The sequence below is a fragment of the Bos mutus genome, chromosome 2 (genome assembly GCF_027580195.1).
Source record: "Bos mutus isolate GX-2022 chromosome 2, NWIPB_WYAK_1.1, whole genome shotgun sequence".
In the NCBI taxonomy this organism is placed as follows: domain Eukaryota; kingdom Metazoa; phylum Chordata; class Mammalia; order Artiodactyla; family Bovidae; genus Bos; species Bos mutus.
This window is the reverse complement of record NC_091618.1, coordinates 42,576,273-42,602,333: the sequence shown is the minus strand read 5'-3', so window position 1 is coordinate 42,602,333 and position 26,061 is coordinate 42,576,273. Positions and strand designations below refer to the sequence as shown.

Genomic DNA, 26,061 nt, shown 5'->3' with positions numbered 1-26,061 from the left:
CACACACAGCTTTACCTTGTTTGAGTATAAAAATAGGTCTGAGTCCTTGAAGAGATGTCGATGATGTGAGATTGTGCAGAGCACGTGGCTCTTTTGATCATGTCTGTTATTCCAGGTCATGGATATTGCAAATTACCCAAAGCTCTTTTATTTCTTTTTGATCTTTGAGGTAGTTGTTGTTGTTGATTTTTATAATACTTTGACCTTTACAAGTTAAACATGAAAAAAGATTGAACTATGTTTTTCAAATAAAGCTTATACATGATATATCTTCTAGGCAAATTCTAATTTCAGATGTTCCTTCCTGATACCCACTGGGGAAGGAGTAGTCAGGGGATACTTGTGGTTACCAAACTAAACCTAGTCTTTGAATTAGGAACACATCATCATTAGCAGTTGAGATGTAGTTATTTTTTTTAAAAAATGTGCATACCACGTTAATGGGTCTATTTTCATGTGTTTTCGTCAGTTCATTTTCCAAGGTAGGTATTTACCTGAGAAATACACTCCAGTTTGACCTCTCAAAAGCAGGTGCAAAACACGAGATCATTGCCTTATTGTGTACATGTGTGCTAATTTGCTTCCGTTGTGTCCAACTCTTTGGGACCCCATGGACTGTAGCCCACCAGTCTCTACTGTCCATGGGATTCCCCAGGCAAGAATACTGGAGTGGGTTGTCATGCCCTCCTCCAGGAGATCTTCTCAACCCAGGAATCAAACCTGTGGCTCCTTCATTGCAGGTGGATTCTTTACTGCCAAGCCATGAGGGGAAGTCCTTGCCTTAGTATTACTGGCAATTAAAGAGAAAATCTTTTCCTCTTAAGTCAAACATGGAAAGCTGGTAAATATTTACATGAATTTGTAAAATAAAAGCTGAGTGCTTCAGTTTTGAGCTTAATGGCAGTTCAGGCTGTTCTTCCACTCCCCTGGAGATTTATTCACATTTGTTTTTAAGCTACTTCTTGGGACACATTGAGAAGCTTCACACCAGACAAATCAAAGTTGCCTATTAGAAAAAACCAGACAAGGGCAAGTCTGGGGCCACACTGCTAACCCTGCCCATCTCTCCATCCACATCCACCTTTCAAACTTCCACTCCTTCAGAAACCAAATCAGCAAATTTTCCCTTTGAAAAATGAGCATGAAAAGGAAAGAGAAGACACATAATCTCCATTTCTAGAACAGAAGCAATTTCCCCTGGTGTTGACTAGAAAATAAGGAATGTCTTCCCCATACAAACAAAATGGAGACATTAATAATAATGGTGAGAATGCATTGAGTGTCATATGGGCTTATATTTGTCATTTATACTCTTTCATTAATAAATAATTTTAGTGTTCTAAAAGCACATGAAAAATCTAGCTACCTTTCATTGCTATATTAGGTATCATTTTTTTTTTTTTTTTGCTTCATTTCACTCATTTTAACAAATATATGTTGGGTGCCTAGTATGTCTAACTCACTTTTCTAGGCAATGGAGTACAGCAAACAGCGAAACTGACAAAAATCATTGTCTTCTTTGAGCTTACAATCTAGCAAAGTTTTCCTAGGGAGTTTTACAGGGAGATGGGCAATAAATAAGACAAATACGAAAAGACATAGCATTGAGGGGTGACAAATGCTATGAAGAAAAATGGAGCATGCGAGGTGTGGGAGTAGATTTCAATTTAGATAGTGTGGCCGGTGAAAGCCTGACATTTCAATAAAGATGTGAAGGATCGAGGAAAAAGCCATGCAGGTATCCGGTGGAAGACCATATCAGGGAAAGAGAAGAGCAAACATAAAGACACAGAGAGGGATAAAGAGGGCAGAGCAGGATAGAATCCTGAGAACAAGGGAGAGCTAAGAGGTCAGAACCTTCACTGGGAGCCCGTTACCATGCAGAGCATTGGGAGGACTTGGGCTTCATTCTAAGTGAGGTGGAAAGGTTCTGATCAGAGGAGAGATGCAATCCACCTTATGTTTGAGCACAGTCATGCTGGCTGCCATGTTGAAAGTGGGTGGAAAGGGAGCATGTGTGTAAATAAGTAGCTGGGTCAGGAAGCCCTTGCAGTAACCCATGGGAGAGGCTGTGATATCTGGGTCCAAAGAGGTGACAGTGAAGGTGGTGAGAAGTAGTCAAGCTCTGGGTATATTTTAACATTTATTGACAAATTGGATGTGTGTGAGGTTTATGAGAAATAATGAGAAAGGGGGATGAGAAAGAAAGAGGGATTAAGGATTACTCAGTCTTCATGTTAGGTTAGGCAATTGACCACGTGAGGCTGGAGTTCAGAGAAGCTCTTGGTTGGAGATTTAAGTTTGAGATTTACCAGCATACTGTTATATCTTTGCCATGAGACAAATGTAATCACCATGCAAATTTAGGGGTAGCCTTTTTAACATTTTTAGAGATGAGGAAAAGGAAACTGAATGGAAAGGCCAGGGTATTGAGGATAAACCTGAGAAGTGGTATCCTGGAAGACAAGTGAAGAAAGTCATTTAAAAAGAAAGCAATGATCGACTGTGTCCTAAAATCAAACCAGAGACATGACTTTGAATTTAGCACTGTAGAGATTGTTTCTGATCTGATAAGAGTGGTTTCAGTGAAAGAGAGGGGTGAGAGCTTGGCTGTAGTGGCCTCAGGAAAAGAATGGGAGGGTGGAGATCAGAGACTGCTCTGTGGACAACTTTCAAATTTTGCTTTAGATGGAAAGTGAGAAATAGGGTGGTATCTGTAGGGGTGAGTCCTGAAAAGGCTGTTTTGTTTTTTCGATGGGAAAGTTAATAGCATATTTGTAGACTGACCTTCTTGTGTGTATCTGGGGATTAGATGCCTAAATGCTGAGAGAGATCTGCAGGGATGGGAGTTTTGATTGGAAGTCAAGTCTGTTTGAACATATCATTCTGGACCATGGGGTCTTAGGAAATGTCAGTGCTGTACTGGATGACATGAGAATACTGGCATCACAGAAGGAGAGCAGACGGGGCACCAGAAGATGGATAGAGCAGCAGAAGAGGAAGGCCTCCAAATTAAATATTGCCTATTTGCATTTTGCATAAAGTTTAGATTACTGCAGTCTCTATAGAGTTGGTGAAAAAATCTTCCACATGCTACCGAAATTCAGTCTAAATGGAATCTTTACAGAATTGTTTTTAATAAAAATATAAATCACCTTTTAATGTTCAGGTCATCTCTGTGGGAAAAGTCATTTTGAATGGGTTCAGTGGTGGAGGAAGGCCTTTTTCATGAACTGGACAATTTGAAGGTCAGTCTGCCTTCTGCTGAGGGACTAGAACAGTGGTTTATGTTAATTAACATATCTCTGTAACACTGTTACCAGGAACTGGGTCACCAGTAATGTAGGTGTTCTGATAAATCAGCAGTCCAGCTAACAAAGACCTACAACATAGAGTTTAAATTGATTGTCAATGTGGAAGCAAGTTGAAGACTGGGTATATTGTAGCTGTTGAGATGAAGACTGGATGGAGGGTCTCTTATCACCCAGCACCTGTTGTGCTGGTGGCTTTGTCTGGATGCCACAGATTCAGGAACTGATTCTCTTCTTTCCAGGAGGAGAGACTTTATTTCATCCATTCATACAGACATCCAGAGGAGGTTCTGCAGAGATAACTCCTTTCAATCATGGGATTGGGAGACAGACTAAGCAATTAATTAATCAGAGAGTTGATGAGAGTTGGGGAGCCTCCAGGTCTCACTGTCATCATCTTTGAGAAAGCCACATATTGCCCGTATCTCTGAAGAGTAGAATACACATTCTTCAGGGCGTAGCATCATCCTGGACAAACTGCAGATATTTCACAATGCAGCCTCTCTTTTTATAGCTTTTGTTTCAGAAAATGCTTACAGTGGTCTGAATCGGTGGAATGGCCCTTAGTACAAATTACTGTTTGTAACTTTGGGAAACAAATTATCTACCCTGTGGTCCTACTAGGCAAACGGGTATAGAATTGTTACTATGTATGCTGTGACCTAATGTAGATATAATAATAATATGGAAAACAGTGAAGAAGCTTAAGGAGAGATGATTATGTAAGAGACATAGATAATGATTTATTTATGAGTTATCAATTTTAAGCTTTTGGATTACACTACTGATTGATATTCTGTGTCTCTGTTCCCCATCATTTCAGGTGCATAGGATACGCTAAGATGTAAGGATGTAGCAAGAAGAAAAACTTACGCAAAACTGTTTGTAGTACTAGTAAAATAAGCCACTTTGCCTTGTTGATTAATATATTAAAATGAATATTACAAGTATGTGATAGAATTCACCAGCATGCAAAAATTGAAATCATGTCACCAAAATAGTGATGAAAATAGCACTTCTATCACAGTTTAAAAGTTGGTTTTATTTTTCTTTTCAGGATTTAAAGTGTTAAACTCTTCATTTTGGACAGATGATTAGAAAGATATAGTTCTCCTGATTATTTTTATACTAGAATAATCTTTCATTATTAATCCATTTAAGTCTTATCTCAAATCGGTTCATCAGTGCTACCAATTAAAAATAGAAAATGTATGTCTTCAATTTCAAGAATTAAAAATAATGCCTTGGGAGTAGCATTTTTTTCCTGTGGTGAGAGGATTGTTGGGTTTTCCAATTAAAGAAGTCTCCATACTGGAAATGAGTAGTCAATTATGAAAATTATTTTTGAATAGCCAATTTGCATATCCCTAATTGTATTCATTTCTTTTGAAAGGCTGAACTTGAATTTATGATGTTTTGATTGGTTAACCCTGCACTGGTGTTATTAATACTATTGCCAACAAGGTTCCCTTATGAATGGGGCTTTGAATGCCTTACCTGAAAAATGTTTGAATGATAAGTAGGTTTGTTTTATTTAATGAATGAAAATATCTAAGGATTTACTAGCAGTTTTCTAGATTTGCATTTTGTAGACTACATTTTATTGGATTGACAGTAACTTCCCTGAGCCACTTACTGCACTCGCATTTGGACTTTTCCACATCAGCTTTGGACTTTCCCACTTTTCCAATGAGAGACATTGGAAGTTTCTATCATGATGCTGTTTGCTGGCCAAAAATGTAGATTCATTTGGGGCTGTCTTTGCCATTTATATGGCAATGTTTGCACAATTACTTGGTTATTGAATGTTGCCTGTATTTTAAAACAAATGACTTGAAGACTGACAATTAAATGTTTTATAATAATGATGAGACACCTAGTTCTTCTGTGAAATAAATTTGAGATGAAGATTGGAATAAATAAAGTCCTGACTTTTAGTTTCATTTAGTTTCATTTAGTTGACTTAAGCCAGTCAACACGGAGTTAGTCATGAAGGAAAAGACCAAAATTACAGGCATGAATACAAATGGGAAAACTACGTGTACAAGATAAGCACAGATTGCATATAAATATACATGTGTGTGTATGACTCTGCTTATTATGGTTGTATCTAAAAGGACAATTAGCAGTTTTATCATGTCTTTAGCTCTTTGACACTGGAATGTTCTCTCCTACCATGTAAGTCTGTTGTTCACATTCTGCATATTCAGCTTTCATGTTTGACAATACTCTTAAAAGAAAGAGATGCTGATGTCCTGTTAGGCACATTAGAAAGGAAAGTGAGGGGAGGAGTGGGCCATTTCATTCCTTCCAGAAGGTTAGCCAAAAGTGGATCTCTATTGCAGGAATATACAAGCAAACTGTTAATTATTTCCTGACCATGACCCCTTCAGACATAATATTGAATTAAGAGTTGTGATACAGTAACATTAAAGTTTTCAGTTTTAAGAGGTCCTTTATTAGGAAAAAAAAGCAAATAAAGATCACAACCAGCTAGATAGTGTCCATGTGGTATGCATGTCCTACAAAGTAATTAGTGTTACTGGATTTGTTTGTAGCTGATTGCTGTGTTTGACGAACAAGAACCACTCCACAAGATTGAGAGCCCCAGTGGAAACCCGGCAGGCCAGCAGAGCCCAGATGCTTTTGAGACGGAAGTGGCTGCCCAACTGGCTGCATTTAAACCAGTCGGTGGGGAAATTGAAGTAACCCCTTCTGCTCTGAAATTAGGTAGGTGTGTTTTTTAAGTCATCTGCTTTTCATCTGGTTGAAATACATCATCTTGCTGTCTATGAGTTGCTTCCACTTTATGACTGACCCTGTTAATATTTGCCTTTAAACCTGGACTGTCTTTCTCTAAATTATTTTTCACATAGATGTTTGCAGCTGCTGATGCTCAGGCAATGGATGCACTTCCTTCTTGAATCGCGGGTGAACCTGAATCGCGTATCCTTGACCTGACAGGTCAGGAGTTAGACTACATGCGGAGCTTCATCTGTAGCGTGTGTGTGCTCTGTGTCCTCAGTTGCTCAGTCGCGTCCGACTCCTTGGGACCCCATGGACTGTAGCCCCCCAGGCTCCTCTGTCCAAGGGATTCTCTAGGCATGAATACTGGAGTGGGTTGCCATGCCCTCCTCCAGGGGTTCCTTCCAACCCAGTGATCAAACCAAGGTCTCCTGCATTTCAGGCAGATTCTTTACCGTCTGAGCCAACAGGGAAGCCCATAGTATGTGAGGACCATTTAAATGTTTTTAAAAGTCCCTGAAAAAAAGTCACTTGGAAAAAAACTAAGCGTTATCAAGGATTCCAGGCTAGAATAAAAGATCACTTTCTGTTTTAGCCACTTTCTTCTCCACCAACTGTGTATCTCAAGATTTGGGGAGAAACATTTTGAAGTTAGTTTTTTTATTTCTGTCCTACTGATTTATTCCAGGCAAGTGATTCTGTTCAGAATGCTCATTTGTTACATTTGTTTTGAAGGTGTTGGAAGAAAGAGAAAATAAACATTCTTCTAAAATTTTAGTGAATTTCTGACTCCAAGATAAATAATGTCAATTTTGGTAATATCTCTTAAAGATAATTTTAGGTCAGTTTAAAGCATAAAGTTTTGAAAATCCACTAATATTATGTTACTTAAAACCACTTTTTATTCGTATTGAATGTATGCATACATTTTGAGAACACTCTTAAGCACCGGTTATAGGTTAATTTTCAAGCTAGAACAGAGGTTGTTTTTTTGCAAAACATATGCTTAAAATTGTAAAGACTGTGCATAGTACAATTTTTGCCATTTGAAACAAAATAGATTGTAAAGTTTATTTTATATGCCAGGATACCGAGTATCTATATATTTTGTACTGATTTTCTGGAAAGCATCTATAGTACCCCTTTTAAAATAAACCAAGTGGAAATGAATGACCTGTCATCTTCATAATTTCCCTCTATCTTTTGGAAATCAACCTAGCAGAGCAGTTTCTGCTGGACCGCAGACATTGAAGGGCTTAGTGGCAGCTTCTTTTCATCTGGAGCGAGGTTTGTGGCAACAAGCAACCTCACAGCCCTATCATTCATTTGCATAATGGATGCCTTTTTATCCATTATGCAAATAGTATGGGAGGAAAATTAGGCAATAAGGGAAGACGAAAGGAGAAAATTGCTCTTGCTTGTTTTAATATACTATTTATAAGCAAGCTCTGGGGTCTTCAAAAGTCTCAGCCTCAGAGTACTGCCTGTGCCTGAGAATTTGTTTTTTCACCTTTCTCTTATGAGCTTTCTCAGGTTAAAAAAAAAAAAAAAAAAAAAGGTTATTTTTCTTTAGCTTTTTTAGCTTCTTTTATTGAACCATCTGAGCAATTCAATGTTCAATGTAGAAAGAAAAGCAAGTTGAAATTCCATATCTTTGAAAGTGGACTTTCTGCTTCTTCAATACTCATTTTGGATCAGACACAGAGAATAATATATATTCAGTAGTAATTATATTCTAGGCACAGACCTCAAGGCAGTGCACCAAGTATTCTAAACCCTGTACTCCTGACAACTTATTCGAGCCTCACGATACTCAGTTGGGTTCTACCATCTCCCTTATTTAAGAGATGAGGAAACAGGCATTGAGCAGTTACATAACTCCTCCAAGTCACATAGCTGTTAGGTAGCGAACTTAGCATTTGAACCCTTGCTGGTTCCAGGTCAGGAATAACTGTGCTGTGCTGTCTTTCATATGCTATTTGTAAAAGAATATATTGATATAATCTTCCGTAGAGTCATTTTGTGAATATATGCCAAATCCTGAAAATGCTTTACCCCTTGGCGTCAAATCCTGTTTCACTGAGTGTCATAGATGAAATGGTGAAATTGGCCAGCCTTCACTATTGGGTGGTCAGTGTTGCCTTCCAGCCATTTAGTCTGAAACGGTGGAGATCGCTGCTGTTTCTCCTTTTTCGTCTTATCATCCACACTGTCTTTAGCCTTCATGTCCAGGAGCATTGAAGCAGACCAGAGCTTTCACATTGATCTGCACTAGGCTCATGATACTGCAGAGGCCTCAAACTGACCTCTTTCTGTACCACACCTGCTTTCCCCAATCCCTGCCTCTCCAGAGTGGCCTTCCTAAGTCACAAATCTGATTAGATAACTCCTCTGCTTAAACAACTTCCAGCAGCTTCCCCACTGTGAGGAGGACCGCGTCCAAACTCGTTAGCGAGCTGATACAGATGGTCCCTTGGAATTAGATGGAGAAATCTGGGCAGGGATGAATGACGAAGAAATCATCCCTTGTCTACTCTCATGGTTCTCTCAGACTCTGCACTTTACATTTCTAGAATTTTAAAAGCAAAGAAAAAAAAAAAGATCATGTGTTTCTCAGAGAGAGAAATAAAAGACAGAAGCAAAGCCACCAGCTTTGGTATCTGCCCATTCTGTTTTCCCTTCACTGTCCTCAGGGCGGGGTGTGGTTATGGCTTGGGCACAGAGAGATGGGGGCTCTACTTGGGAGCAGATACAGGGTCCATGAGTAGCTCTTCTGAGAGGTGGCCTGGTTGTACTGCCAGGTCCACCCTGAGACCTTGTTTAGAAGATGAATTGGGCAGGGAGGGAGGGCTGTAGTTGGAGGAGGAGTAGCAAGTGCATTCTAAGTATTCATCATCACAGAAGGCAAATAAAATGCCAAACCCCAGCCCATCCTCTCTGCTTCCTACTCACCTCTCAGAGGCTACTAGAACTGGTTCTACTTCTCACGGGACTCTTTGGCCCAGGCTGGTACAACAGACGTGGGGCTGATTCTCCCTAGTTTTCTCACTCTTGAGATCCATTCTTGACAATGAGGAATTTAACCATGATTGGTTCACATGCTTATTCTTACTTAAAGAGACACAGTTTAACCGATTTTGGGAATCAATACAGTCTTCTCTTATTGGTGATTGTTAATCACCAGTAGTGTAGGTTTTACTGATATTGAAATAAAAATGTACTCAACATTCAGTATAATTTTTATATCTCTTTTTCCAATACAAGTTCATCATCAACAGTGTCCTACTAAAGATTCACAACCTTCCTCACATACATGCAGACAGTGCTTGGCCCTACCTTTTTTTTTCTTTATCTCCCAAGATGAAATAACTTATACACAGAACATGCAGAAAGTTCGTTTTCAGGAACTCATACAGATCCAGCCCCTCATTTTCTGCCCACTTTTATTACTGGCCACTCTTCCACAGTCACTTTGACCTACAGCTTCCAGAAGCCACTTCTTGTTGTTTTTAATCACTGTCATGTCTGACTCGTTTGCAACCTCGTGGACTGTAGCCCACCAGGCTCCTCTGTCCATGGGATTTCCAAAGCAAGAATACTGGAGTGGGTTGCCATTTCCTCCTCCAGGGTTCTTCCCAACCCAGGGATCAAATCCATGTCCCCTGTGTTTCCTACTTTGGCAGGTGGATTCTTTACCATTGAGTCAGCTTGGGAAACTCCACACATGGCTTGCTACTTTCTTTCAAACTTCTGTTTTGTAGTTAGAATTTCCTTCCCTGGCTCTCACTCTTTTGCTTCTTTTTAACTTGGTGAAATTGTATGCACTTTAAAACTCAGTTTCAAATATGACCTTGTTTGTGAAACCTCATCCAAATCTTCAAGACAGTATGGTAAGTTTGCCATAAATCTATTTGTTAATTCTTCAACAAGGGATACAAAGATGAATAAACTTTCTACTGACCGAAAGGAATTCATAGTCTTGCATCCTATGTAAGCTAATGGGGTACATATTAAAATTTTTAGTTTGTAAGACAAATGTTAAATCAAGTGGGCAACCACATAATTCCAACTTCATTCATCTAAATTATTTCCTACTATTTATTTTCTAATGGATTTTCTAATGTAATGCTAAATGAATAAGTCCTGACTCAGCCCTACCCAGCAAATCTTTCTAGCACTTCAAGACTTTAATGTTTCTGAAGTTGACCAGTGCATTGTACTGTGTAGACTAGAGATTGCTAACCTGAGAGTCTATTTAATAAAAGGGAATGTCAAACAAACACCAGATAGAATAGCAAAGAATCATATCCACAGGGTCTTCTAGACTTTCGAATCATCTAGTTTAGGAATTTTCCAAGTCTTATATGCAGAACCCTACGGTACTTAACACATTTTGGAATTTCAGCAGACATTTGATTCTAGTTAATAACATTTATTGGGCACTTAAGTTCTGGATGCTATTCTAATGTATTTGCATTCACTCTTTGAACACATATGATTGGTTATGCTAACAGGGCAGAAAGGGATGCAGAGGGCTGTTGAGTAGGCAATAGAGAATTCTAATACTACTTAGAAGTCTTACAGCAAAGAAACCTACCTTCACTCAAAAGAATTGTTAGCACCTTTTAAAGCAACTTTTGTGAAAAGCTGGTCTTCTAATAGAGCTATCCCACATTGAAGGTCAGGAGGGGTGGTGGTGAGGAGATACCACTTGTCCAAGATAAGGAGCAACGGCTGTGCTTTGCTGGAGCAGCCATGAAGAGATACCCCACGTCCAAGGTAAGAGAAACCCAAGTAAGACAGTAGGTGTTGCAAGAGGGCATCAGAGGACAAACACACTGAAACCATACTCACAGAAAACTAGTCAATCTAATCATACTAGGACCACAGCCTTGTATAACTCAATGAAACTAAGCCATACCCGTGGGGTAACCCAAGACGGGCAGGTCATGGTGGAGAGATTTGACAGAACGTGGTCCACTGGAGAAGGGAATGGCAAACCACTTCAGTATTCTTGCCTTGAGAACCCCATGAACAGTATGAAAAGGCAAAATGATAGGATACTGAAAGAGAAACTCCCCAGGTCAGTAGGTGCCCAATATGCTACTGGAGATCAGTGGAGAAATAACTCCAGGAAGAATGAAGGGATGGAGCCAAAGCAAAAAGAATACCCAGCTGTGGATGTGACTGGTGATAGAAGCAAGGTCCGATGCTGTAAAGAGCAATATTGCATAGGAATATGGAATGTCAGGTCCATGAATCAAAGCAAATTGGAAGTGGTCAGACAAGAGATGGCAAGAGTGAATGTCGACATTCTAGGAATCAGCGAACTGAAATGGACTGGAATGGGTGAATTTAACTCAGATGACCATTATATCTACTACTGAGGGCAGGAATCCCTCAGAAGAAATGGAGTAGCCATCATGGTCAACAAAAGAGTCTGAAATGCAGTACTTGGATGCAATCTCAAAAACGATAGAATGATCTCTGTTCCTTTCCAAGGCAAACCATTCAATATCACAGTAATCCAAGTCTATGCCCCAACCAGTAACGCTGAATAAGCTGAAGTTGAACGGTTCTATGAAGACCTACAAGACCTTTTAGAAATAACACCCAAAAAAGATGTCCTTTTCATTATAGGGGACTGGAATGCAAAAGTAGGAAGTCAAGAAACACCTGGAGTAACAGGCAAATTTGGCCTTGGAATACAGAATGAAACAGGGCAAAGACTAATATAGTTTTGCCAAGAAAATGCACCGGTCATAACAAACACCCTCTTCCAACAACACAAGAGAAGATTCTATACATGGACATCACCAGATGGTCAACACCGAAATCAGATTGATTATATTCTTTGTAGCCAAAGATGGAGAAGCTCTATACAGTCAGCAAAAACAAGACCAGGAGCTGACTGTGGCTCAGACCATGAACTCCTTATCGCCAAATTCAGACTTAAATTGGAGAAAGTAGGGAAAACCACTAGACCATTCAGGTATGACCTAAATCAAACCCTTTATGATTATACAGTGGAAGTGAGAAATAGATTTAAGGGCCTAGATCTGATAGATAGAGTCCCTGATGAACTATGGAATGAGATTCAGACATTGTACACGAGACAGTGATCAAGACCATTCCCATAGAAAAGAAATGCAAAAAAACAAAATGGCTGTCTGGGGAGGACTTACAAATAGCTGTGAAAAGAGAAGCAAAAAGCAAAGGAGAAAAGGAAAGATATAAACATCTGAATGCAGTGTTCCAAAGAATAGCAAGAAGAGATAAGAAAGCCTTCTTCAGTGATCAATGCAAAGAAATAGAGGAAAACAGCAGAATGGGAAAGACTAGGGATCTCTTCAAGAAAATCAGAGATACCAAAGGAACATTTCATGCAAAGACGGGCTCAAAAAAGGACAGAAATGGTTTGGACCTAACAGAATCAGAAGATATTAAGAAGAGATGGCAAGAACACACAGAAGAACTGTACAAAAAAGATCTTCACGACCCAGGTAATCACGATGGTGTGATCACTGACCTAGAGCCAGACATGCTGGAATGTGAAGTCAATTCGGCCTTAGAAAGCATCACTTTGAACAAAGCTAGTGGAGGTGATGGAATTCCAGTTGAACTATTCCAAATCCTAAAAGATGATGCTGTGAAAGTGCTGCACTCAATATGCCAGCAAATTTAGAAAACTTAGCAGTGGCCAGAGGACTGGAAAAGGTCAGTTTTCATTCCAATCCCAAAGAAAGGCAAGGCCAAAGAATGCTCAAACTACCGCACAATTGCACTCATCTCACACGCTAGTAAAGTAATGCTCAAAATCCTCCAAGCCAGTCTTCAGCAATATGCGAACCGTGAACTTCCTGATGTTCAAGCTGGTTTTAGAAAAGGCAGAGGAACCAGAGATCAAATTGCCAACATCCGCTGGATCATGGAAAAAGCAAGAGAGTTCCAAAAAAACATCTATTTCTGCTTTATTGACTATGCCAAAGCCTTTGACTGTGTGGGTCACAATAAACTGTGGAAAATTCTGAAAGAGATGGGAATACCAGACCACATGATCTGCCTTGTGAGAAATTTGTATGCAGGTCAGGAAGCAACAGTTAGAACTGGACATGGAACAGACTGGTTCCAAATAGGGAAAGGAGTACGTCAAGGCTGTATATTGTCACCCTGTTTATTTAATTTATATGCAGAGTACATCATGAGAAATGCTGGACTGGAAGAAACACAAACTGGAATCAAGATTGCTGGGAGAAATATCAATAACCTCAGATATGCAGATGACACCATCCTTATGGCAGAAAGTGAAGAGGAACTCATAGGCCTCTTGATGAAAGTGAAAGTGGAGAGTGAAAAAGTTGGCTTAAAGCTCAACATTCAGAAAACGAAGATCACGGCATCCAGTCCCATCACTTCATGGGAAATAGATGGGGAAACAGTGGAAACAGTGTCAGATTTTATTTTTCTGGGCTCCAAAATCACTACAGATGGTGACTGCAGCCATGAAATTAAAAGACGCTTACTCCTTGGAAGGAAAGTTATGACCAACCTAGATAGCATATTCAAAAGCAGAGACATTACTTTGCCAACAAAGGTCCATCTAGTCAAGGCTATGGTTTTTCCTGTGGTCATGTATGGATGTGAGAGTTGGACTGTGAAGAAGGCTGAGCACCGAAGAATTGATGCTTTTGAACTGTGGTGTTGGAGAAGACTCTTGAGAGTCCCTTGGACTGCAAGGAGATCCAACCAGTCCATTCTGAAGGAGATCAGCCCTGGGATTTCTTTGGAAGGAATGATGCTAAAGCTGAAACTCCAGTACTTTGGCCACCTCATGCAAAGAGTTGACTCATTGGAAAAGACCCTGATGCTGGGAGGGATTGGGGGCAGGAGGAGAAGGGGACGACAGAGTATGAGATGGCTGGATGGCATCACTGACTCGATGGACGTGAGTCTCAGTGAACTCCGGGAGTTGTGTTGGATAGGGAGGCCTGGCGTGCTGCGATTCATGGGGTTGCAAAGAGTTGGACGTGACTGAGCGACTGATCTGATCTGATAGAATTTCATAATAGCACTTTTCTATATAATTAGCATTATTTTACAAATGACCAAGTGAAAGCTTAGAGAGATTGGTGTGTGCTCTGATGTCAAATAACCAGTTGGTTAAAAGAGTAAAATTGGAACCCATAATACATTTCTCGGCTTTCAGCTCCATGACATTTTTTTAGATTAATTTTGTAGGTTTCAATTATCTGATTATTCTCATACTAAATGAAATACAATAACACTTTATGTCCTTTTTGAATTGAGATTGAGTATACATTACTAAATACATACTGAATAGCTGTAAATAAAAAGGCTAATAAGGAAATAAAGTTTAGAAAATTAAGATGAAGGAAATTACTTGGAAAACCTTCTGTGTCAGAAATGAATTTTCTCCTGTTTCTTCACTCCAAGTGTGTTCTCACACATGTGCTTGCATATGTCTGTGTGTGTATATATTTGAGGGGGGAAGTTGCACTAAAACAAATATGCTAATATTTGGTACATGTGGGTAATGTTTCCCCATATTGTGGATACTTTTGTACTTTTTGACATTTCATGTATTTTCCTGTAGAACCATCTGCAAATAAGAAAAATTATTGAGGACAGTTAACTTGATGTTTGGAAGAGTAAGAGTTTTAGCCTTTCAGCTACTAATCCTTATGCTGACTTTATGATCAGTGGTAATTGACCTTCTGCTGTTTCCCAAAAGACCCCATGAGGCCGTAGTCCAAGGTTGACCCAATTTTTGTCCCTTGAAAACCAGTGTTATGGAGTCAGTCCCAGACTACAGTATTTGATCTTTGTGTCCAGACAAGTCATTTATCGTGCTTTTCCAAACCAAGAATGAACCGGGCACGTTTGATATTCTATAGACATGAATATTTTGAGCTGAGACCACACGGGTTACTTCTTTATGTGTCACTACTGGAGCTCCCTGGGCCATAGTTTTCTCATCTATAAAATAGGCCTTTCTTTCTCTAATGAGCTATGACCATCCCAAAAGTGTTTCATTAATTCCAAGCTGAATTTGAATCTGATTCCATGCCCCTGTCAATTTCTATCCTATGGCTGCAGTTAATTGGGCTTCCCTGGTGGCTCATTATTTTGGAACTTTTGGTAACATTTCTTAGTATTCTTGACTGAAATTTGCAGTAAGCTTCCATGGGAAAATCTCTCTGTAGTTGTAATTATTTTAGTAATGCAATTTAAACAGTGTATCGGGATAAAAAGTACTTTAAACTTTGTTGTTGCCACTCTTATGATCTACATTACCCAGATATAAAGCAACCTGATTAAAATTTGGAGTTGCAATGAGTATTCGCTTTATTCTCCTCTTGTACGTTAAACTTTGAAGATGAGATACTTTCTATTTGAAAGTGATTCTTGCTTTCAGACTTGAAAGCTGAAAGGTGCCTCAGATGCTTTATTGTTTCCATGTGTGTTTGTGCTTCAAAACTGAAATGAAAATTATGATTGTATGTTTGTTATGATATAATTATTTTCAAAACATTGAGTTCTCCCTTTGCTTTCAGTAGTTCCCAGATAATATGGTATAGCCATAGATTAGGTTGGAAATTGTGGCCATTTTCTATCCGATTTTGACTAATTTAGTGCCTAAGGGAAACATATGGGATCGTTTGTATGATTTTTTTTTAAGGAAACCAAATCCTTTTATGGCACTGATCTTCAGGAAAAAAATAAAGAAGGAGGAAGTTTATTCCTTTAATTAGACTGCAGTGTGTAAGTAGCTGCTGTGTCCATAATGTGAGTGTAAGTATTGGCATCTGACCCTAGACAAACACAGTCACACCACACACATAGCAGAATGAAAGCTCAGGGCTGGGCCATGCTTCTGCCCGAGCCTTTGAGTTCTGACTACAAAGCACCCAAGTCTGTGCGGGTTCCTTGTTACTGGAAGCTCTCTGCTGTGGGTGATGAAACCCCAAGTTGAAATGACCAGGGAACTGAGGTTATTTGCTTGGATGAATCCATAAGTCATCATTTGGTCGTTGAGTTTCATCCTGTTTGTTTCCTGTTGGGGCTGATTATTCAAAAGTTAACAGCTATAGAATAGCTTTCTTTTCTCTTTTGTCTTCCCTGGGAGCTGGGTATTTTTTCTCATGTAGGCTTAGATGAATGATGTCGTAATAAGCTATGGTAACCTTGCCAGGCTATCATCAATCAGTCATAGCCATGTAGTCTAGAAAGCGTGTGCATGCTTTTCTGCTATTACGGTAACTAAATCAGGACTAAGGAGGTCACAGTGTTCTAACCATTTCTGGCACCGTTATTCTTTTGCTGTTGTTTTGGATTTTATTATAGTTTGTCTTCAGAGTAGGTGAAAAGTTGCTGGAGAAGGAGGTGGTACTGGGAAAGTCAGCTTAAACACTGATTTTTTTTTTTTAATTTTAATACTCTGGAAATGGCCTGAGGTATTTGGTTAAATGAAAGAATTAAATAAGTATCTAAAGACAAGCAGCTGCTATCAAATATTAAAAGGTAATTACTACACAGGAATAATTTCTGTTGTGTTAGTGAAGTACAAATGTGAATAATAGTTGAAATATGAAGTTTTCAATATGCCTGGCATTGCATTTTGAGTAACAGCAGATGAATGGTCTATGTGAACATACTTCATAGATGAGCAATCAGTTCATAGCATTTTGCAAAAATAGCATATGAGTTTTGCTTAAAGATATTCTATATTCTTATGAAAGTTTTAAGTGAGTCATTATTTATTGAATTATTAAATGTTAAGTGAGGGAAAATTTTAAAAATCATTATCCTAATAGAACTACTTTTATTTTTCTCTATTTTCTATCCAATTCATCTTTTAATTTTATTCTTTTTTTCACCTGCTCAGTTCTCCTTCTGTCTCTTTTCTTTAATTTTGTGTGCTATGTCTAATGGCTAAATTCAGTACCTAAATTGGTAGTAAGTTGGTAAGTAATAAAAAAATATTAAAGGGAATTTGCATTTAGCCATTTATCCCAAAAATGTAAGACAGTACATATAAACCAAGCTTTCCTTCTTGTTCTTTTCTGGCTGTGTTTTCTAAGTTGATTATATGACCTCAAAAAACAAACAAACAAAAAAACCCCATTGAGTTCACCATCTCCCCTTTGGCCTCTTGCTGATGCTGGGCCCACACTGAGACAGTCTGCAGATCCTCTCGTAAACAAATGGAATGAAAGGTCACCTTCCTACTGCTCGCTTGATATTAGACCCCTGGGTTTTCAAGCCTGTTTTGCAGATTGCTTTTAATAGTAAGCCCAGTGAAACTCTGTTTGCAGAGGCCTAGTCCCTGACTAGTGAGAATATTTTCAGCCATGCTGTCATACTCACCTTGTGGTTCCCTGGACCACTGATAAAGTACTTTTTGGTTTGGCCTTGTAATAAAAGAAACAAAATCTCCTCCTCCTCCTGCTTCCCAACACACAGATCCATAGTCTTTTTTTTCCCTCCCTTCCCCAACCCTTGCTACAACTCCCATCTACCTTTCTTGAAACCACTTCTCAACTCTCTGCTATTCAGGTGCTTTGGGACAGTCAACAGGGCCAAGAAGAATGACCCTCATTCTCTCAATATAACTGCTGCGTTTTAGAGCCTAGTTGGGTTTCACATGTCTGTCACAGAATGCTTTCTAATTATTCATCTGTATTAAAAATTTCTGAACAATGTGACTCAGGTTTTTATAAATAGAAATCTTTGTCGCCATAAAATAGATTACATTTCTCATACATTTCTAATCACATTTAGGCAAATTATTTATAATAACCCTGCTGATTTTCTTTTGCAATTAGAAATTCAAGAATCTTGCTAACCATTTAAAACATGGTAAAGCTTTTTTTGCACCAACAATTTTAATACATGGTTTAGACTTTGGGACTTTGTGTGTGTGTGTGTGTGTGTGTGTGTGTGCACACCCGCTCACATGCACTTTTTTTTTCCCCCTCTTTCCGCCCAGATGGATGGGGCGAGGAGGGGGGAACCCACTAATTTAATTATTTACAGAAGATCCATCTTAAGGACAAGTCACTCAGAGTTGGACACGCTTTCATGACTGGCTCAGGATTTCTCATTTGCTTTATCTGATAAAGCCATATGATGAATTACAACCCAATATACACACATTTGCTTATTTCCTTGCTTATACCCATTCTGAAATTTTACTAAGATCTTGATTTGGCCCGATGAAAGTAGGAAATACTGAAACAGCTTGATCTGTTCATTCTCACATCCCAAGGTGATAAGGAAAGGTGACAGCCTTTGCTTAGCAATTGCCTTAAGAAAAGCTATCTCTCTTGTGTTTACCCTTTTTTTAATGTTTACTAGATAAAATAAGACAACCTCCCAGATATCACCACCACACCCTGTCAATTTATCATTGAAACCATGCATCCATCACATGGTACACACAAAATGGTACTCATTTTGTTTGTTCGTAAGCTTAATGAGAAGACCTTGATAGCTATCAGAAAATACAGGTGACCTTTTAAAAGTATCAGAAAAGTTCTGATTGCTTTTCTGTAGAAATATAAGACTCTTCATTAAATTCCTCAAACTCCTTTACAGATGGAAGAAATTTGGGGCTTTGTTTTTTTTTTTTTTCTGTGTGCAAAATTAAAGTACAGGAAATTATGTGGTACATCTTGCTTATTTTCTTTTTGTTTATATGGAAGACTTGACTATGATTACTTAATACATGTGTACAGAATATGCCATGATTAAGGAAAATAAGTGAGAGTAGATTTTTGCCTTACCACAACCTATGTAAAACCATAACACTTGTATTTCATGTTTTAGGATAATATTGATTAAAGAAGCCATTACTTCAATGTCATATTTCTTGATACTGTTGATAAAAATGGTGTTTCCATATTCTTTTGTGCTATTTGTTCTGAAAAATGGCGTGGATAACAGCAAGCTGAATGGCTTTGTGTCATCTGGTTCTGCATAATTGTGATGATCAATTAAACTCTCCTTATGTTTTTAAAACAAATAGACTTTCTGCCCCAGAGATCTGAAAGCATGAGGCAAAGTTCTTATTTTAGTCACAGTTCAGGAATAATGTCCTTTGACCTTGTGACTTTAGTTGGGTATTACAGTTAACTGCCCTTATGGCAGAGAGTTCAGCATTTGCACAACTGATGTCTGCTCTTTTTAGATGACCGTTCTTAAGAGGATAGCAATAGAAATCAGTCTGGCTCATGCCAGTGCTCCAGAAGATGGTAGTGTGCCTGTCACTGACTTCAGTTAATCAAGAATTATTTATTCCTGGCCTAAAAGATGAAACGTATTATTAGGCTAGGCTACCAGAATAATATAAAATAGAACAAGTCATGAACTCATTCTCAAGTAGCTTACAATCTTGACTTAAGAGAGACTGACTTAAGTTGACTTAAGATATTTAACTAAGTGAGTCTCTTTACTTGCTTCAGTTCAGTTCAGTAGCTCAGTCGTGTCTGACTCTGCAACGCCATGGACTGCAGCATGCCAGGCTTCCCTGTCGATCACCAACTCCCTGGAGCTTGTTCACAGTCATGTCCATTGAGTCGCTGATGCCATCCAACCATCTCATCCTTTGTCATATGCTTCTCCTCCTGCCTTCAATCTTTCCCAGCATCAGGGTCTTTTCCAATGCGTCAGTTCCTTATATTAGGTGGCCAAAGTGTTGGAGTTTCAGCTTCATCATCAGTCCTTCTGATGAATATTCCTGACTGATTTCCTTTAGGATGGACTGGTTGAATCTCCTTGCTGTCCAAGGGAATCTCAAGAGTCTTATCCAACACCACAGTTCAAAAGCATCAATTCTTCTGCACTCAGCTGTCACATCCATACATGACTACTGGAAAAACCATAGCTTTGACTAGACCGACCTTTGTTGGCAAAGTAATGTCTCCATTTTTAATATGCTGTCTAGGTTGGTCATAGCTTTTCTTCCAAGGAGCAAGTGTCTTTTAATTTCATGGCTGCAGTTACCATCTGCAGTGATTTTGGAGCCCAAGAAAATAAAGTCTGTCACTGCTTCCATTGTTTCCCCATCTATTTGCCATGAAGTGATGGGACCAGATGCCATGATCTTAGTTTTCTGAATGTTGACCTTTAAGCCAACTTTTTCAGTCTCCTCTTTCACTTTCATCAAGAGGCTCTTTAGTTCTTCTCTTTCCGCCATAAGGGTGGTGTCATCTGCATATCTGAGGTATTGATATTTCTCCCAGCAGTCTTGATTCCAGCTTGGTTAGGTTTCCATTTTTATAATTTACAACAGTTATAGTAACACAGAGCATGCAATTACAAAACCATACAGTTAAGAAAATACTTACGGTATAAGTAAATTTAGATGTGCACAAAAGCTTCTGTGTGTGCCATTAGTCATGTGGGATATCTCGTTATAGCTTGGTTAATTGTCTTTTGTTTGAGTCTTTGGTTGATAGTTTCACAGAGATAATACGACTTCAAGTTTGTAGTCTTATGTTGTGACTGTTTTTATTGACTCTCTATTTTGGGCAGTGCTAGCTTTATCTTCTATTAGATGACCAGAAATATTTTGGCTCCCAGTCTTTCCACTACCACCAAACATGTCCTGAGCTGCTCAAGTGAGGTCTCTGAGGTCTCATTAATGGGTCAATGGATAAATATTTATTTATCTACCCATTCATCTATCCTTCTCGCCAAAGACGCTCTAGTCAAATGTACTAATTTAATTCTAGATAGTGATGTTGGAGACCAAATTTCTTCCCTGGCAAGTTGAGCTAATTCACAGTCAGAAGAATTAGATATGCTGGAGCCAGGAAGTAGAGTTCATAGATCTACTCTTTCTTTTTCACGGATGACCACATAAATTACTGATTAGACCCCAACAGTAATCTTTTCTGCTCCCAATCTATAGGCTATTCTTCAGCCTAATTTATGTACATGATGCAGAAAGTTTAGGGAAATTCTGTTTTCGGTCTGTTTATTTCCTGACTCAGAATACCACCCTCCAGGTGAGTGCTCAAATTGTCTAGACACAGTTGTCCTATATGTGAATCCTTCTACATTGTGGATTGTACTTAAGAAAGAATTTGACCATGTTGGAAGATTTCATTAAAGAAGTTTATAGAATGAGTTTGGTGTTGTTGTTTGTTTGTTTGTTTTTTCCTTTTCAGACCTCTTTTAAAACTGACTCAAAAATTTTCTTTAAAAGACCTTCCTTGACTGCTTTCTTAATGGTCTGTTTTAAGTAGTATTTTAGCATTTGTTTGGTAGCTGTCATAAGTTGTGTATAATAATCTGTCTTTATAATGTGAAAGGTTATGTGAGGTTAAGCAAAATTCGTGTCTGTAATTCATATCTTCTGAAAAATAGTTGTTTTCTCAGTATTAAAAATGTAACCTAATAAATTTGATTCAATATCTTAATTAAGCAAGTAGGCAATGCGTTATTTCCAAAAAAAAAAACCAGAAAAAACAAGAAATGGAAAATGGAAAAGGATATAGATTATATGTTGTTGTTTAGTCACTCAGTCCTGTCCGACTCTTTTGTGATCCCGTGGACTGTAGTCCGCCAGGCTCCTCTGTCCAGGAGATTTCCCAGCCAAGAATACTGGAGTGGGTTGCCATTTCCTTCTCCAAAATGCAGTGGGTTGCCATGCTCTCCTCCAGGGGATCGTCCCAGCGCAGGGATTGAACCTGCATCTCCTGTGGTTTCTGCATTGCAGGCAGATTCTTTACCACTGAACCACTGGGGAAGGACTTTATAACATATAGTGTAGAAATTAAGAGTAGAAGTCATGGAGCAAGACTACATAAGTCAGATATACCTCTGCCCTTGCAAGCTGGGTGATCATAGGCAAGTGTTTAACATCACCATGCCTCAGTCTTCTCATCTATAAACTGGATAATATTAGCAGTGCCAAATGGAGTTGTTGTGAGCATCAAAAGCACTCATATGTATGTAAAAATAAAACACTTAGAATAGTGCCTGTCATAGAAGAGGTAAATACTAGTCACTAATGTTTTTATCATTATATTTATTATTGATCATTTAGAACAAAATTTCCTTGGCCTTATGTAATTGATATTCTGATCTGGCCCTTTGTTCTCCCTTTTTCTCATTTTTCACTTTCAACCCATAACTCTATATTCTCTCTTTTTTATATAAACATAGATTCTGGTCATCTTATGCCTTTCTCTAAGCCACAAAATTAAATGAGATTTTCCTCTCTTCAGGCTTACAAGATAAATGGTTAAATGGTCTATTGCAGCCAAAACAATACCCAGGGATGTTAATCAGAGTAATGTAATTGCTTCAAAGTTTTCAAATAATACCTTTGTGCTTATTTTTAGGGATTTGTAGCAGGGTAGTTGCTTTGATTCTTTTTTATCCTTACTGAACTCAAGTACTTACTTTCATATTCTCACCCTGATGCAGCATATTGTTCATAAGGATTTTCTTTTAGAATTGGTAAGTGCATGCTCTTCATGTTTGGCAATACTTTTACACAAGGGAATAAGAATACATTTTTGATGCTGTTACCCTCATCCAGCTGGCCTAGAGTACTGGATGTGTTGGGATGCCGTCAGGAAACAGATTAAATGCTCAAAGGTGTAATTGAGAGAATTTAATAATGGGATTATTTATGAAAGGGAGGCACTCAAATTCTGAAAAAAAAACTGAGAGCTCTTATCACCCCAGGCCTGAAAAAAGAGACAATTTACCAATCTGGTAAGAACCACTGATGTGTGAAAGCGGTATTACAGGATCAGAACCTATGCCCTAAGCTTGTCCTGCCACCACTTTCAAGGGTGGAGCTGGCAAAGAGGGGAATAAACAGCCTCAGATCCCCCTCTTCCTACCCTTTTCTACTGGTCCTTCCTCATGCCCAAACCCTACAGGTAGCCAAAGGGCAACTGGTCTGTGTGATGCACTGAGTTGCTGAGTAGAAGTCAACCTCCTGGATCCAGAACAGGGCTAAGGAGACCAGGAAATGGCTCCAGACAGCATCATGAAAATCACCTAACACAAATACTTAATCTGTGTATATCTGAGCTGACTTTTTGCTGAAGAAGAACAAAACAGAAGAAGACAAAGGATGAGATGGTTGGATGGCGTCACTGACTCGATGGACATGAGTTTCAGCAAGCTCTGGGGAGTTGGTGATGGACAGGAAAGCCTGGCATGCTGCAGTCCATGGTGTCTCAGAGTCAGACACGACTTAGCGCCTGAACTGAACTAAGCTAACTTTTTATAAGATGCTGTGGTGCATGAATAATGCTAGAAAATTAAGGAAAAGTTGATTATATATTTGGCACATAACTAGCTACTGGAATATAGAAATCATTAAAAATCTACAGTTTTTCATCAAGGTGTTCACAATTCAGTGCCATAATTCTCATCATTTTCTTTTTAACTGAGACATAGCATGGAGATATTTCTGTCTACAACACACTGAAATGCAGTGTCTCCCTCTTTGTAAGATTTCTGTTGTGCTGACTATAATTCCACTACCTTTGGAACTCAATTAGTAATGCACATCAGCTTTCAGTTTACAAAAAAAGTGGATTGAATATATTAACAGTTTTTTCATGTCTCTTCCTTTCCAAACTTTCATACAAATGACAGCTGAGGTAAAAATAAAGGTGGGGAGCAGAACTTAATTAAAAAAAAAAAAAAACCTAGAAATGGAAAGGGGGAAATGGAAAATGAAAAGAATCAGATGAACAGATGACTTGCACTTCAGGCTACCCTAGAGGAAGGCCTTCCTTCTTTTGGCTTTGAGAAAATACCTGGGGTAGAGGTGAACAACCTGCCTGCCTGCTTCTTATGCAGGTTTGTTACAGTTATACCTGTCAGCAAACATGCTTTATCATGTCACATGCCTAATTCAGAAGAGAACTTTGTTCAGGAAAGGCCAACGTATTGTCAAGAAAAAGGGAAGCTGCTTGTTCTTAATCATTGTATTGAGAAATATGAATGGACAACCACCACTGACCAGACATTTAAGGGAGCAACAACTAAAAAGATGGCACTAGGATAGAACTGACAAGACATCCTTGGAGAAGAATAAAAAAATGAGAGGATATCAAGATTACCAGATATCAAGACTTATAAAGTTATAGTAATTGACTCAGTGTGGTTTGGCACAAACACAGATGAATGGCATAGAGTAAAATTTCCAACAACAGACCCTCACAGATAGAGCCATTTCTTTATATGTGATTTGACACTGTTTTGCAGTGGGGAAGGGATGGTGCCAAATCATCAGGTATACAGAAAACATTAATCCCAACCTCACACTTTATAAAAATTCAATGCTAGACAGGTTGTAGACTTAAATATTAAGGAACAGGGGGAAAAAACCATGAACTATGGAAGACAGCATAGGGGAAATGGGACTATGTGCATAGATTTGGAATTAGGCTTATTTGTGAAATAGGACATAAATGCTAGCCATAAGAATAATTTTGATGAATTGGATTATGTTAAAGAACTTCTTGATGAAAGTGAAAGAGAAGAGTGAAAAAGTTGGCTTAAAGCTCAACATTCAGAAAACTAAGATCATGGCATCCGGTCCCATCATTTCATGGCAATTAGATGGGGAAACAGTGGCTGACTTTATTTTTTTGGCTCCAAAATCACTGCAGACAGTGATTGCAGCCATGAAATTAAAAGACACTTACTCCTTGGAAGGAAAGTTATGACCAACCTAGACAGGATATTAAAAAGCAGAGACATTGCTTTGCCAACAAAGGTCTGTCTAGTCAAGGCTATGGTTTTTCCAGTGGTCATGTATGGATGTGAGAGTTGGACTATAAAGAAAGCTGAGTGCAGAAGAATTGATGCTTTTGAACTGTGGTGTTGGAGAAGACTCTTGAGAGTCCCTTGGACTGCAAGGAGATCCAACCAGTCCATCCTAAAGGAGATCAGTTCTGGGTGCTCATTGGAAGGCCTGATGTTGAAGCTGAAACACCAGTATTTTGGCCACCTGATGTGAAGAGCTGACTCATTTGAAAAGACCCTGGTGTTGGGAAAGATTGAAGGCAGGAGGAGAAGGAGACAACAGAGGATGAGATAGTTAGATGTCATTACCAACTCAGTGGACATGAGTTTGAGTAAACTCTGGGAGTTGGTGATGGACAGGGAGGCCTGGCGTGCTGCAGTTCATGGGGTGGCAAAGAGTCGGACACGACTGTGCGACTGAACTGACTGACTGAAAGAACTTCTATTAGTGAAAAGATACCATTACAAGAGTGAAAAAGAAAAGCTGTAGACTCTGAGAAGACACTTGTAATACATAATATCTAACAAAGGGCCATGCCCAGAGTATATGAAGAACTCGCCAAAATGATAGAAGAACAGCCAACTCAATAGAAAAATGGAAAAGAACTCTAATAGGCACTTCATAAAATGAAACCAGTGAATATACGAAAAGGATGTTCAACTTAATTAATCTTCATAGAAAAGCACCTTAATTAAGACCACATTGCAAATTTGACATCAAAATAAATTGTATAATACTGGCTTATAATCCAAAACATAAATTTACAAAAGTCTATTGTGGTAGAAACAGATAATTGAATAGCTAAAGGTGGTAGAGGTGGGAAGTTACAAATCTTTTTTGCAGAAGAGTTCTGTAAATAAGATATGTAGATAACTCCCCTTTGTGCATGGGCTGGGCTTGGTGACTCACTTCCAAAGATTGGAAATGGAAAAAGAAAATTAATAAGTGTGTAGTGAAACCTGGCCAACACTACCTGAACCAACTGATCACGATTACCATCACCAGGGAGAAATCAACTGAGGTCGTATTTCCTGATATGATATGATGAAAGCATTTCACTGTCCTGCTACTCTTCCCAAAATTCCATCACTCCAGCCTAATCTTAAGAAACACATTAGACAAACCTAAATTGGGGGCTTTCTACAAAATGTCTGACCAGTTCTTTTCACAACTGCCAAAGTCATGAACAACAAAGGA

The 26,061-nt window shown here is 38.8% G+C and overlaps 1 protein-coding gene across 1 annotated transcript in view; it reads left to right on the top strand.

Moving 5' to 3' along the window:
- Positions 1–26,061, top strand: part of PARD3B (par-3 family cell polarity regulator beta) — a 1,148,960-nt gene that overhangs the window by 449,496 nt on the left and 673,403 nt on the right. Inside the window, exon 3 of the mRNA XM_070387813.1 lies at positions 5,870–6,041. Coding sequence (XP_070243914.1) covers positions 5,870–6,041 — 172 coding nt within the window. The remainder of the gene's footprint in view (positions 1–5,869; positions 6,042–26,061) is intronic.